General features: G+C 43.8%; 1 protein-coding gene across 1 annotated transcript in view; it reads left to right on the forward strand.

The window, feature by feature from the left end:
- The window catches only part of LOC144681842 (FYVE, RhoGEF and PH domain-containing protein 5-like), a 236,174-nt gene that overhangs the window by 156,579 nt on the left and 64,207 nt on the right, over positions 1 to 15,388 (forward strand). The window contains exons 6-9 of the mRNA XM_078543880.1: positions 2,372 to 2,531; positions 9,326 to 9,413; positions 11,397 to 11,447; positions 15,072 to 15,130. Coding sequence (XP_078400006.1) covers positions 2,372 to 2,531; positions 9,326 to 9,413; positions 11,397 to 11,447; positions 15,072 to 15,130 — 358 coding nt within the window. The remainder of the gene's footprint in view (positions 1 to 2,371; positions 2,532 to 9,325; positions 9,414 to 11,396; positions 11,448 to 15,071; positions 15,131 to 15,388) is intronic.

The raw sequence follows: 15,388 nt of genomic DNA on the forward strand, positions 1-15,388 counted from the left end.
GAAAGCAGTCACTGGTAGAAGTGGCCCATGGGCCCCCTGATAGTATCTATGATGAAGGTCAGAATATAAATCAAGAAATAATGGGGGCTTGTAAGAAAGGTACTGCAATAATCGTGGGTGAGTTATCCTTCATATAGATTTGGTAAATCAGATTGGCAAAGGTAGCCTGGTGAATGAGTTCAAGAGTGTATTCAGGACAGCTGCTTAGGACAGTATCAGTAGGAATGACCACCGCACAGTCCTTGTAAAGACGAAGTCCTGTCTTCACCTTGAGGATACCCTCCATCGTGTTGTGTGGCACTACCACTGTGCTAAATAGGATAGATTTTTAACAGATCTAGCAACTCAAGACTGGGCATTCGTGAGGCGCTGTGGGCCATCAGCAGCAACAGAATTGTACTCACACAATCTATAACCTCATGGCCTGGCATATCCCCCATTCTACCATTACGATCAAGCCAGGAAATCAACCCTGGTTTAATGAAGAGCGCAGGAGGGCATGCCAGGAGCAACACCAGGCATACCTAAAAATGAGGTGTCAATCTGGTGAAGCTATAACACAGGGCTACTTGTGCACCAAACAGCATAAGCAGCAAGTAATAAGTGATTCCACAACCAACGGATCAGATCTAAGCTCTGCAGTCCTGCCACATCCAGTTGTGAATGGTGGTGGACAATTAAACAACTCACTGCAGGAAGAGGCTCCACAAATGTCCCCATCCTCAATGATGGAGGAGCCCAGCAGATCAGTGCAAAAGATAAGGCTGAAGCATTTGCTACAATCTTCAGCCAGAAATGTTGAGCGGATAATCCATCTCAGCCTCCTCTGGAGGCCCCCATCATCACAGATGCCAGTCTTCAGCCAATTCAATTCATTCCACGTGATATCAAGAAACAGCTGAAGACACTGGATACTGCAAAGACTATGGGCCCTGACAATATTCCAGTAATAATACTGAAGACTTGTGTTCCAGAACTTGCTGTGCCCCTAACCAAGCCGTTCCAGTACAGCTACAACACTGGCATCTACCCGGCTATGTGGTAAATTGCCTGGGTATGTCTTATGCACAAAAAGCAGGACAAAGCCATCCCGGCCAATTACCGCCCCATCAGTCTACTCTCGATCATCAGTAAAGTAATGGAAGGTGTCAAGTGGCATTTACTCAGTAATAACCTGTTCTCTGATGCTCATTTTGGGTTCTGCCAGGGTCACTCAGCTCCTGACCTCATTTACAGTCTTGATTCAAACATGGACAAAAGAGCTGAACTCCCGAGGTGAGGTGAGAGTGACTGCCCTTGATATCAAGGCAGCATTTGACTGAGTGTGGCATCAAGGAGCCCCAGCAAAACTGGAGTTAATGGGAATCCGGGGGAAAACTCTCTGCTGGTTGGAGTCATACTTAGCACAAAGGAAGATGGTTGTGGTTGTTGGAGGTCAGTCATCTCAGCTCCAGGACGTCATTGCAGGAGTTCCTCAGGGCAGTCCGTGTGCATATGCAGCAAGACCTGGACAAAATTCAGGCTTGGGCTGATAAGTGGCATGTGACATTCACACCACAAGTGCCAGGCATGACCATCTCCAACAAGAGTCTAACCGTCTCTCCTTGAAATTCAGTGGCATTACTATTGCTGAATCACCACTATTAACTTCCTGGGGTTACCATTGACCAGAAATATAATTGGACCAGCCATGGATACAAGGGCAAATCAAAGGTTGAGAATTCTGCAGTGAGTAACTCACTACCTGACTTGCCAAAGCCTATCCACCATCTGCAAGGCACAATTCGGGAGTGAAATGAAATATTCTCAACTTGCCTGGGTGAGTGCAGATCCAACAACACTCAAGTTCAACACCTTCTATCATCTTAAACATTCACCACCTGGATGGCAGCAGTTCAAGAAGGCAAAATTCTGATTGGGAATTAGGGATGGGAAGAAAATGCTGGCCTAGCCAGCAACAGTCCCATCATGTGAATGAATACATTTTAAAAAGTGAATGAAGAGTCTTGCCTGGCTAGTGAAGTGGGGAAGGTGATTGAAGAGTGTTGGCTGGGTGGGGATCGGGGTGGGGGAGGTGATGGAGAGTGTTGACTGGGTGGGGGTGGGGGAGGTGATTGAAGAGTGACTGGTTGAGGATCGGGGTGGGGGAGGTGATTGAAGAGTGTTGTCTGGTTGGTGATCGGGGTGGGGGTGGGGGAGGTGATTGAAGAGAGTGGACTGGTTGGTGATGGGGGTGAGGAGGTATTTGAAGAGTGTTGGCTGGTTTGAGATTTCGGGGGGCTGAATAAAGAATGTTGGCTGGGTGGGCATCAGTTGGAGTGATGAGTGACTGTTGTACCACCTGACTGACTCGATACTTTTCTATCATCAGGGGGCAGACTGGTCCAAGGTTGGCTCATGTGATCTCAGCACGGGGGCCCAAGCTGAGTGTGTACACCAGGTATATTGAGCAGTTTGAAAGCAACATCGCAATCCTGGATCAATCCTGTAGCAAGTCGCCAGAGTTTTCCACAACACTGCCGGAACTCGAGGTAACGTTCTACGTAATGTCCCTCATTTGTGTGAGGCAGGGGGAGGGGAATGAAGAGCGTTGGCTGAATGGAGCAATGAAGAGTGTCGGCTTGGTGAGGAATGGGGAAGCAGAATGAAGAAGGTGGGATAGAGGGGCAAAAATAATGGAATTGCAAATACACCAACCACTGAAATGGCTTTCCAAATCATGACCATTACCATCTAGAAGGACAAGGGCAGCAGGTAGATGGAAACATCACCACCTGGAGGTTGCCCTCCAAGTCACTCACCACCCTGACTTGGAAATATATCACCGTTCCTTCACTGTTGCTGGATCAAAATCCTGGAACTGCCTCCCTAACAGCACCATGGGTGTACCTACACCACATGGACTGCAGGGAGTCAAGAAGGCAGCTCACCACCACCTCCTCGAGGGCAATTAGGGATGGGCAATAAATGCTGGCACAGCCAGCGACGCCCACATCCTGTAAGTGAATAATAAAAAGGTTAGTAAGGCCATAAAGACAAACCAAATGCTAAGGTTTCTTGCTGGAGAGAGGGATTTGAAACTTGGAAAAGCTCAGCTAAACCTGTGTTGATCCAACTACAGTTGGTGTATTGTGAATAGTTTGATTAATTAAAAAGGCCACAGAGACACTAGAAAGATAGAAAAAGGAATTGTATGCATAATACCAAAATGATAGGGTTGTACCTTTCAGAAAAAATGAACCGACAAGGCAGTGTGTGGCCTGCTCTAAGCTTTCAGTTGAATAGCACCGTATTTCCACTTGTGGGGAAGAGCATCACTGGAGGCCATCAAATAAGATAGTCACCAAGAAATCCATAAGGGAATTCCAAAGAAACTTCATTACCCAGAGTGTAGGACGAATGTGCAATTCACTACCACAGGGAGCGGTTGAAGTGAATAGTATAGGTACATTTAAGGGGAAACTAGACAAGCATATGAGGGAGAAGGGAATAGATGGTTATGCTGATAGCCAGAGGCAGAAGGTGGAGGGGAGGCACAAGTGCAACATGGAGGAGATGGTGGCATAGTGGTAATGTCACTGGAATAGTAATCCAGAGGCCCAGACTAATTCTCTGCAGGCATGAGTTCAAATCCCACCACAGCAGCTGGTGGAATTTAAATTCAATTAATAAGTCAGGGATATAAAGCTAGTCTCAGTAATGGTGACCATATCATCGATTGCTGTAAAAACCCATCTGGTTCACTAATACCCTTTAGGGAAGGAAATCTGCTGTCCTTACCCGGTTTGGCCTACACATGACTCCAGACCCACAGCAATGTGGTTGACTCTAAACTGCCCTCCAAAATGGCTGAGTAAACCATTCGGATCAAGGGCAATTAGGGTTGGGCAACAAATGGTGGCCTGGTCAGTGATGGTCATATCCCACTAATGAATTTTAAAAAAACACAAATGCCAGCAAAAGGCTGAATGGCCTGATTTGGTGCTGTGTTTTCTATGACACTCTCTTTAAGCCTATTAGCATACAACAAACAAATTACCCCAGAACGGAACCCTGTGGAACACAATTCTCCACACCTAACCACTCGGAGAAATTGCTCTTAAATCTTTTCTCCTTTCTAACATTTTAATGCAGTTTACACTCCTTCCCTTCAATTCCATACCTCTTAAACTTCAGGAATAATGTCCCATGTGCTACCTCAAGACTTCCCTAAAGTTTATGTACACCACATCCACTGCATCTACCATGTCTATAACCTCCTCAAAGAGTTCCACTATGATTGGCACAATCTTCCCTTGCAAAATCTATGCTGGCAGCTTAAAACCAAAGAAAAGTTACAGTACAGAAAGAGGCCATTCAGTCCATTGCTTCTGCACCAGCCATAGAGATAAAAAAAGAAACCAGCTGCTCATTTTAATCCCATTTTCCAGCCCCTGATCTGTAGCCTTGCAGGTTACAGCACTTCAGATGCAGATCCCGGTACCTTTTAATGAGTTGAGTGTTTCAGCCTCAACCATCTATTTAGGCAGTGAATTCCAGACGCCCACCACCCTCTGGGTGAAAAAGTTTTTCCTCATGTCCCCTCTAATCCTTCTACCTTAAATCTAATTGACTCTCATCTAAGGGAAACATGTCTTTCCTGTCTACCCTATCTAGGCCCCTTGTAATTTTGCGCACCTCAATAAGGTCACCCCTCAGCATCCTCTGTTCTAAGGAAAAGAATCTCTCCTCATAGCTGCAATTTTCAAGCCCAGGAAACATTGTTGTAAATCTCCTCTGCTCTCTCTCCAGAGCAATTATGTCCTTCCTGTAATGTGACCAGAACTGTACACAAAATTCCAGCTGTGGCCTAACCAGCGTTTTATACAGTTCCAGCATTACATCCCTGCTTTTGTATTCAATACCTTGTCTAATAAAGGAAAGCATTCGATAAACTTTCTTTACCACCTTGTCCACCTGCCCTGCCACCATCATGGACCTGTGGACAAGGTTTCTCACTTCCTCAGCCCCTCAATAACTTCCCATTTATTGAGTATTCACTTGCTTTGTTTGCCCTCCCCACGTGCATTACCTTACACTTTTCCAGATTGACATCCATTTCCCACTTTTCTGCCCACTCAACTAACCCATTGATATCATTCTGGAGACAACAGCTATCCTCTTCACTATCAACTACACAGCCGATTTTAGTGTCATCTGCAAAATTCTCAATCATACCTCTCACATTTAATTCTAAATCATTAATATATATATATAACAAACAGCAAGGGCCCCAACACTGAGCCCTGTGGGAAACCACTGGAAACCGTTTGCCATTCGCAAAAACATCCATTGACCATTACCCTCTGTTTCCTGTCTGAGCCAATTTTGGATCCAACACACCACCTTTCCCTCTATCCCAATGGGATCTCACTTTCCTGACCAGTCTGCCCTATGGGACCTTGGCAAATGCCTCACTGAAATCCATGTAGACAACATTCACTACACTACCCTCATCAATCCTCCTTGTCACTTCCTCAAAATTCTATTAAGACACAATCTTCTCCTAACAAAACCATGCTGACTATCCCTGATCAATCTGTGCCTTTCTAAGTGACAGTTTATCCTGTCTTTCAGAATTGATTCCAATAATTTGTCCACCACCGAAGTCAGACTGACTGGCCTATAATTTTCTGGTCTATCACTTGCACCCTTTTTAAATAATGGCACAACATTTGCAGACCTCCAAATCTCTGCTACCTCACCTGTATCTAGTGGGTTTGGAAAATGATCCTCAGCACCTGCTATTTCCTCTCTGGCTTCCTTTAACAGCCTGGGGTACAATCCATCCGGCCCTGGTGATTTATCCACCTTCAAGGATGCCAGACCCTCCAGTACTTCCTCTCCCACTAGTTGTATCTAATGTTTCACACTCTTCCTCTTTAACTAGAATCATCCCTCTCCTTAGTGAAGACAGAGTCAAAGTACTCATTGAGAATCCTGCCCACATCTTCAGCATCAATGCACAAGTTACCATGTACATCTCTGATAGATGCTACCTTTTTCTTAGTTATTCTCTTGCTCTTAACATACTGGTAAAACATCTTAGGATTTTTTTTGATTTTACCTGCCAATATTTTTTCGTATCCTCTCTTTGCTTTCCTAATTTCCTTTTTTACTTCACCCTGTACTTTCTGTACTCCTCCAGGCTTTCTACAGTAATAAGTCTTTTGTGACTGTCATAAGCTTTCTTTTTCTGCTTTATCTTACCCTGTTTGCTTCTGGATAACCAGGGGCCTTTAGATTTGGCAATACCACCCTTTTTCTTTGTGGTGAGATGTCTACACTGTGCCTGTAGAATCTCACCTTTGAATGCCTCCCGCTGATTTGACAGTTTTCCCTTCTAATAGTTGTATCCAGTCCACTCTCGCCAGCTCACCCCTCAGCTTTGTAAAATTTGTCTTCCCCCAATTTAGAACTTTTACTCCTTTCTATCTTTGTCCTTTTCCATAATGATGCTAATTCTAACTGTATTATGGTCACTATCTCCAAAATGGTCCCCCACTGCTACTTCATCCACTTGCCCAGCTTCAGTTCCTAAGACTAAATCTAGAATTGCTCCCCCTCTCGTTGGTCTTGTAACGTGCTGGCTGAGAAAGTTCTCTTGAATGCAGTTCAAGAATTTTGTGCCCTCTGTGCCCTTCACACTGTTCGTATCCCAGTTGATATTAGGGTAGTTGAAGTCCCCAGCCATTAGTGCCCTATTGTTTTTTCACTCAGAAATCTGCCTACGTATTTGCTCTTCTAACTCCCTTCTACTCTTTGGGGGTTTATTGTACACTCCTAGCACTGTGGCTGCCCCTTTTTTATTTCTGAGCTCAACCCATGTGGCCTCATTTGATGCTTCATTTAGTATATCACTCCTCCTCACAGCTGTAATTGATTCTTTAACCAATAATGCTACACCCCTGCCTTTCTTAACCCCCTCCCTATCCTGTCTAAAAAATATATCCAGAGTTGTTGAGCTGCCATTTTTGTCCCTCCTTAAGCCAAGTTTCTGTTCCAGTTAGGATATCACACTGCCGTGTGTCTATCTGTGTCCTTAGCTCATTGGCTTTATTTACTGAGCTCCTTGCATTTATATATACACCTTTTAACCCTGCCAAATTTCTGTGCTGTACACTTTTTTTAACCTGTGCTGTTTCTGTCTTTCAGAGTGACACTAATTCTCCATCTCCCATTCCCTGCTCTGATTTGCCCCCAGATTCCCACCCCCCTGCCAATCTAGACTGAAACCCCCCCAACAGCACTAACAAATCTCTCTGCGAGGATATTTGCCCCAGTCCTGTTCAGGTGTAGGCAGTCCAGCTTGTACAGGTCCCACCTTCCCCAGAATCGGTACCAATGCCTCAGAAATCTGATGCCCTCCCTCCTACACCAGCTTTCCAGCCACATGTTTATTCGCTCAGTTCTCCTATTTCTATTCTTACTTGCACGTTGGACTGGGAGTAATCCTGACATTACTGCTTTAGAGGTCCTGCTTTTCGATCCCCTTCCTAGCTCCCTAAAGTCTGCTTTCAGGACCTCATCCCCTTTCCTAGATAAGTCATTGGTACCAAACTGGACCATGACTGTTCACCTTCCCCAACCCCCCAAAAAATGTCCCGCAGCCGCTCCGTGACATCCTTGCCTGGCACCAGGGAGGCAACATATTATCCTGCAGTCAGGCCTATGGCCACAGAAATGTCTGTTTGTTCCCCTAACTAACAAATCCCCTATCACTAGTGCTCTCCCCATCTTCTTTCTCCCTCCCAGTACAGCAGAGCTGCCTGTGGTGCCACAAACTTGGTTCTGACTGCACTCCTCTGAGGACTCAATATCCTCACCGGTATCCAAAATGGAAAACTGATTGGTGAGCTGGACCCCAGGGCACCCCTGCCTCCTCTCGCACTCTACTCCAGGTGCTGCTGACTGCCTGTCCCAGGGTCCGCCTCTCGCACTCTGCTCCTAACTCCTCCTTCTAACTTTGTTCTTGTTACCTTGTTACATGGCCATTTCATCCTTAATTAGAGACTCGAAAACGTTTGCTCCCACAGATGTGAGGTAACTGGCCTGGAACTATAGGGGTGAGCTTGGCCTCGGAATCATAGAACAACATAGAACAGAAGGAGGTATATTGTCCACAGTGTGCTTGTGCCAGCTTTGAAAAAGCTAGCCAAATATTTCCTTTTTGAGTATTTATCCAATTTCTTCTACTTGAAGGAAACCATCTCAGCCTCTCTTGATTTTCCACATAACTGGAATCATAACCCTTGCCTTCATTCTGGGAAATCTTCTCTGCACTCTCCAGGGTCTTCACATGCAGAGTGTGATGCCCAGAGTGAAACAAAATTCTCCAGATGAACCCTCACTAATTTACAAAGGTTTATGCTTCTATTAGGAAAGGTAATACGTAATTGTAGGGGGTATGATTAAGACGGTTATAGATGACATGAAAATTGTCTGTGTGGTCGACAGTTAGGTGTGGATTGCAGGAAGATATGAATGGACTGGTCAAGTGAGCAGAAAAGGGGCAAAGGGAATTTAATCTAGAGAAATGTGAGCTAAACCATTGGAGGAGGGCAAACAAGGCAAGGAGGATACTCAAATTGTTAGATACTGAGGAGTATAGAGGAACAGAGAGACCTTGGACATCAACATCCCTGAAGGTAACGGTAGAAAGGTGGTCAAGAAGGTATACAATACTTCCCATTAGGAACTGAAACCTAGACTATGAGATCAGTGGCGGTCAACCTCTGGGAAGATGCTGACAGGAATAAATGAATGAATGAACCAGGAGTCACTGTTTTCTGTTTTTGGGTCCTATTTTATCCAAGCTGATACTGACCTCCCTCTTCCATGATTTTGTCAACCAGTGTTTTATGTGGTACTTTGTGGAACATTTTCTTAAAATTCATATGGACAACATCCACTGCATTCCATTGTTGAATATATTTAATGAAGAGATTGACAGAGTTTTGGTCTCTGAGAATATTGGGAGGAGATGGGAAAGTGGAGTTGAGGCAGAAGATGAGCCATGGTCATATTGAATGATAATAGAGGCTTGAGGGGCTGTACAATGTACTCCTCCTGCTATTTCTTATGTAGTACATATTGATAAAAGTACATAATTTTCAAGTTTACAAATGACAAAACTTGGAAAGGTACTAAACAATGAAAAGGATAGAAACAGACTTCAGGCAGATGTAGAACAACTGGTGAACTGAGTAGATGCATGGCAGATGAAGTTTAATACAGTGAAGTACGATTTGTTTCTTTGAGTGACGATGTTAATTGGTCTTTCTAGATGTATCCAGGGTCTAACAGGCTGAGCATCAAACAGTGTTTTTTTAAGCTGCTACAGCGAGTCCCTCAGTATCACCTTTACCTGACAGGTAAGTAAAATACTGTCTCTGCCTTTGTCTCCTTCACTTTGCAATGGGACTGAAATATCCTGTCCTGTGTCCATTAACCAATATCTGAACAGCTGAAATCATCGTGAGTGTGCAGAACAGCTGCTACAGGTGACCTCTGGCTGTTGACTTGTGCCCTGTCAGCTCTTGCAGGTGCCCCAGGTGAACTATGGATGAACTTACAAATTCATCAAGTTATTTTGATATCTTGCAAATAGAACAATTTTGATGTAAATAATTATTGATATAAAGTCGATTACAGTTTCTGTAATATAAAAATGTATCGATGTAAAGTAGATACTACCTGTCCTGGGAGAGTTTTACGGGAACAATGTAGAGGGAGCTTTACTCTGTATCAAACCCCATTGCTGTACTTGTCCTGGGAGTGTTTGATGGGGACAGTGTAGAGGGAGATTGACTCTGTATCTAACCCTGTGTTGGTCCTGCCCTGGGAGTGTTTGATGTGGGCAGTGTAGAGGGAGCTTCACTCTGTATCTAGCCCTGTGCTGTAGCTGTTCTGGGAGTGTTTGATGGAGACCATATGACCATAAGATGTAGGAGCAGAAGTAGACCATTCGGCCCATTGAGCCTGCTCCGCCATTCAGTGAGATCAAGGCAGATCTGATAATCATCAGCTCCTCTTTCCTGCCTTTTCCCCATAAGCCTTGATTCCCTTACTGATTAAAAATCTGTCTATCTCCGCCTTGAATATACATAACGACCCAGCCTCTACAGCCCTCTGCGGTAAAGAATTCCACAGATTGACTACCCTCTGAGAGAAGAAATTCCTCCTCATCACTGTTTTAAATGGGTGACACCTTACTCTGAGATTATTCCCTTTGGTCCAAGACTCTCCCACAAGGGGGAACAACCTCTCAGCATCTACCCTGTCAAGCCCCCTAGGAATCTTACGTGTTTCACTCATTCTTCTGAACTCCAATTAGTACAGGCCCAAACTACTCAACCTCTCCTCATAAGAAAATCCCTCCATACCCGGGATCAACCTAGTGAACCTTCTCTGGACTGCCTCCAATGCCAGTAGATCTTTCCATAGATAAGGGGACCAAAACTGTTCTCAATATTCTAGGTGTGGTCTAATTAGTGCCTTGTATAGTTTTAGCAAGACTTCCCTATTTTTGAAATAAAGGCTGACATTCCATTTGCCTTCCCTATTACCTGTTGAACTTGTATGCTAGCTTTTTAGGATTCATGCACAAGGACTCCCAAATCCCTCTGTGCTGTAGCTTTCTGCAGACTTTCTCCATTTAAATAATATTCAGCTCCTCTATTCTTCCTGCCAAAGTGCATAACCTCACATTTTCCCACATTATATTCCATCTGCCAAGTTTTTGCCCACTCACTTAACCTGTCTACATCCCTCTGTAGACTCCTTGTGTCATCCTCACCACTTGTCTTCCCACCTATTTTTGTGTCATCTGCAAACTTGGCGATAGTACATTCACTTCCCTCACCCAAGTCATTAATATATATTGTAAATAATTGAGGCCCCAGCACTGATCCCTGTGGTACTCCACTAGTTACAAGTTGCCATCCTGAAAATGCCCCCCTTATCCCAACTCTCTGTCTTCTATTAGTTAGCCAATCCTCTATCCATGCTAATATACTACCTCCAACACCATGGGATCTTAGCTTATTCAGTAATGTTACTTGCAGGACCTTACTGAATGCCATTTGGAAATCCAAATATATTACATCTACTGGTTCGCCTTTATTTGCTCTGTATCTAACCCCGTGCTGTACCTGCCCTGGGAGTGTTTGATGGGGACAGTGTGAAGGGAACTTTTCTGATCCTGGTTGTGTATTGAGGTGGTTCATTATCGTACTGATGTTCCTCAGCTGCATTGTTACATTACAGATGCATTCTGCATGAGAAGCAAAATCTGCTCTTCTTGCTGGTTCAGTGCCACACACTCTGACCTTTAAACCAACTGTGCTTTTTTTCAGATTACTTAAATAATGTGTGTCCACACTCTGCTGAATATGAAGATGCAAAAGGTAATTACACAATTGCAAAATACAATTATAAATCATGTACAGCATCTCAGTCAATTGTCAAATTGGATGTCAAAGATGAGGGAATTTTTTTTACTCAGTGGGCTGTTATGATTTGGATTGTCCTGCCTACAGGATCAGAGAAATCGATTCAACAAGAACTTTCAAAAGCAAAGAGCATTAATTCTTGAAAAGGAGAATATATATTTCTGACATTTTCTGTTTTATTTAAATTTCCAGAATCTGTGGCATTTGATTTGTTTTCAGGCTGGTTTCTGATTAGTGCACTGCAGGATTGGGGGGTAGGTCTTCTTTCTGATTGGTGTACAGTTAGCTGGGGAGGAGGGGCTTGTTTTGGTTGGTGTACTGCTAGATCAGGAGGCGGGGCTTGATTGTGATTGGTGCAGTGCTGGATGGGAGGCATGGCTTGTTTCTGAGTGGTGCAGTGCTGGATGGGGAGGTGGGGTGTGTTTCTGATTGGTGCAGTGCCTGATGGGGAGGTGTGGGAATATGGGAAATGATAAACTGGCTGTGACAGGAAGGGGCAGAGAGTACACATCTAAGAGTAATCACAGATAAGGCTAGATGCTACAAAAATAATTAAAGGACAAAACTTAAGGCTCTGTATCTAAATGCACGTAGCATTCAAAACAAAACAGATGAACTGATAGCACAAATAGAAGTAAATAAGTACAAGTACAAATAAGCCACACAGAGACATGGCTGCAGGATGACTTAGATTGGGACCTGAATATTGAAGGGTACGTGACATTTAGGAAGGACAGGAAGCTCGGAAAACGTGGAGGAGTGGCTCTTAATTAATTATACTTTTAGCACATTAGAGTTCAGAACCCAAGTTCAGGAAACCAGGTTGAGATGAGGAATGATAAAGGCAAGAAGTCACTTGTGGGAGTGGTGTACAGACCTCCTAATTGTAACTAGACAGTAGAACAGGGTATAAAGAAGAAATAATGGGAGCTCACCAGAAAGGTACATCAATAATCATGGGGGGTTTTAATCTACGTATAGAAAAGTCAAATGGGCAAAGGTAGTGTAGATCAGGAGCTTATAGAATGTTTTTGGGATAGTTTCTTAGAACAGCACTTTCTGGAGCCAACCAGAGAGCAGGCTATACTAGACCTGGTATTGAGCAACGAGATAGGATGAATTGATAACCTCCTAGTGAAAGCACCCCTAGGTAGCAGTGATCATCATATGATTGAATTTTACATTCATTTTGAGGGAGAAATGAATGCGTCCAAGACTAGTATTTTAAACTTAAATAAGGGGCAATTATGAGGGCATGAAAGTAGAGCTAACTAAAGTGAATTAGCAAATGAGGTTAAGGAATAGGTCAGTGGCAGACATTTAAAGGGATATATCAGAATACACAGAATAGATACATTTCAATGCGAGGGAAAAATTCCACCATCCATAGTTAACTAAAAAAATTAAAGGCAGTATCAAACTTAAAGAAAAAACATATAATTACACAAAGACGTGTAGCAGGTCAGAAGATTGGAAACAATATAAAGAACAGCAAAGAATGACAAAAAGAATAAGGAAGGAAGAGTATGAGAGAAAGATGGATAGTAGAATATTTAATAGATAGATATTTAAATAAGAAAAGTGTTAACAAAGTGAGCATTGGTCCTATAGAAAGTGAGCCTGGGGAATTGATAATGGAAAGTAGGAACATGGCAGATGAATTCAACAGGCATTTTGCTTCGGTCTTCACTGTAGAGGACACAGTCACATCTTGGAAATAGCTGTAAATCAGGAAATGGGAGGGAGGAACTCTGGAAAATTACAGTCACCAGGGAGTGGTATTGAGCAAATTGTTGGAGCTGCGGGCTGACAAATCCCCAGGTCCAGATGGACTTCACTCTAAGGTCTTGAAAGAAGTGGCTAGTGAAATAGTAAATGCACTGGTTTTAATTTTCCAAAATTCCCTCTTACGGGGAAGGTCCCATTAAGATTGGAAAATAGCAAATGTAACTCCTTTATTCAAAAAGGGAGGGAGATAAAGCAGGAAACTACAGGCCAGTTAGCCTAACATCTGTTATAGGAAAAATGTTAGAAGCTATTATTAAAGATGTTATAGCAGGGCACTTAGAAAAATTCAAGGCAATCAGGCAGAGTCAACATGGTGAAAGGGAAATCATGTTTAACCAATTTATTGGAGTTCTTTGAAGGAGTCACATGTGCTGTATATAAAGGGGAACCTGTGGATGTACTGTTCTTAGATTTCCAGAAGGCATTTGATAGAGTGCCACATCAAAGGTTATTGCAGAAAATAAAAGCTCATGGTGTAGGGGGTAACATATTGGCACGGATAGAAGATTGGCTAACTAACAGGACACAGAGAGTTGGCGTAAATGGATCTTTTTCTGTTTGGCAGGATGTAACGAGTGATGTGCCACAGGGATCAGTGCTGGGGCCTCAACCTTTTACCATTTATATGAATGACTTGGATGAAGGGACCAAAGGAACAGTTGCTAAATTTGCTGATGCCACAAAGAAAGGCAGGAAAGTAAATTGTGAAGAGGACGTAAGGAGGCTACAAGGTGACATAGATAGGTTAAGTGAGTGGGCAAAGATCTGGCAAATGGAGTATAATGTGGGAAAATGTGAAATTGTTCATTTTGGCAGGAAGAATAAAAATGAAGCTTATTATCTAAATGGTGAGAGAATGCAGAGCTCTGATGTGCAGAGGGATCTGAGTGTCCTAGTGCATGAATCACAAAAGACTAGTATGCAAATACAGCAAGTAATTAGGAAAGCTAATAGAATGTTATTAATTATTGTGAGGGGAATTGATTACAAAAGTTACGCTTCAGTTGTACAGGGCATTGATGAGACTACATCTGAAGTATTGTGTAGTACTGGTCTCCTTATTTAAAGAAAGACGTAAATGTGTTAGAAGCAGTTCAGAGAAGGTTTACCAGACTAACACCAGGAATGGATGGGTTGTCTTATGAGGAAAGGTTGGACAGGTTAGGCTTGTATCCGCTGGAGTTTAGAAAAGTAAGAGGTGACTTGATTGAAACCTTTAAGACCCTGGGGTCTTGACGGGGTAGATGTGGAGAGGATGTTCTCCCTTGTGGGAGAATCTAGAATTAGGGGTCACTGATTAAAAATAAGGAGTCGATTATTTAAGACAGAGATGAGGAGAAATGTTTTCTGAGGGGTTGTGAATCTTTGGAACTCTTCTTCAAGAGGTGATGGAAGCAGAGCCTTTGAATATTTTTAAGGCAGAGCGAGATAGATTCTTGATTAACAAGGGGGTGAAAGGTTATCAGGGGTGGGCCGGAATGTGGGGTTGAGGTTCCATTCAGATCAGCCGTGATCTTATTGAATGGCAGAGCAGGATCGAGGGGCTGAGCGGCCTATTCCTGCTCCTAATTCGTATGTTCATATGTATGTGTGGCTTGTTTCTGATTGGTGCAGTGCTGGATGGGGCGGTGGGGCTTGTTTCTGATTGGTGCAGTGCTGGACAGGGCGGTGGGGCTTGTTTCTGATTGGTGCAGTGCTGGACGGGGCGGTGGGGCTTGTTTCTGATTGGGGCGGTGGGGCTTGTTTCTGATTTGGGGCAGTGTTACTGACAGGACTGTTGTTCCTATGCAGCTGGTTTACTTGTTGTGAATGAAGTCTGTGAGCTGCTCAGACAGTGTGTGACCCAAGGGGTAAGTCAAACTGTTCATGTTTCCTTCTGCTCTTCCTTAGAATATGAAAGAGAATTGCAACTTTGCTGCTAATTGCATGGGGTTGGTGCACTGGGGTGGGTGCCAGAGATGGACTGTCACTGCAGGTCTCATATTGGGAATTTCCAGGAGCAAGTGTCGAGGTCGTTGGGGGGGTCATTGGGGACCGAGGTTGGAGGTCGCCAGGGGCCGGCGCCACCAGAGGTCGCCGGGGGGTCAGGTCGCCGGGGGGATCGAGTC

Source organism: Cetorhinus maximus, chromosome 6 (assembly GCF_964194155.1).
Source record: "Cetorhinus maximus chromosome 6, sCetMax3.hap1.1, whole genome shotgun sequence".
NCBI lineage: Eukaryota > Metazoa > Chordata > Chondrichthyes > Lamniformes > Cetorhinidae > Cetorhinus > Cetorhinus maximus.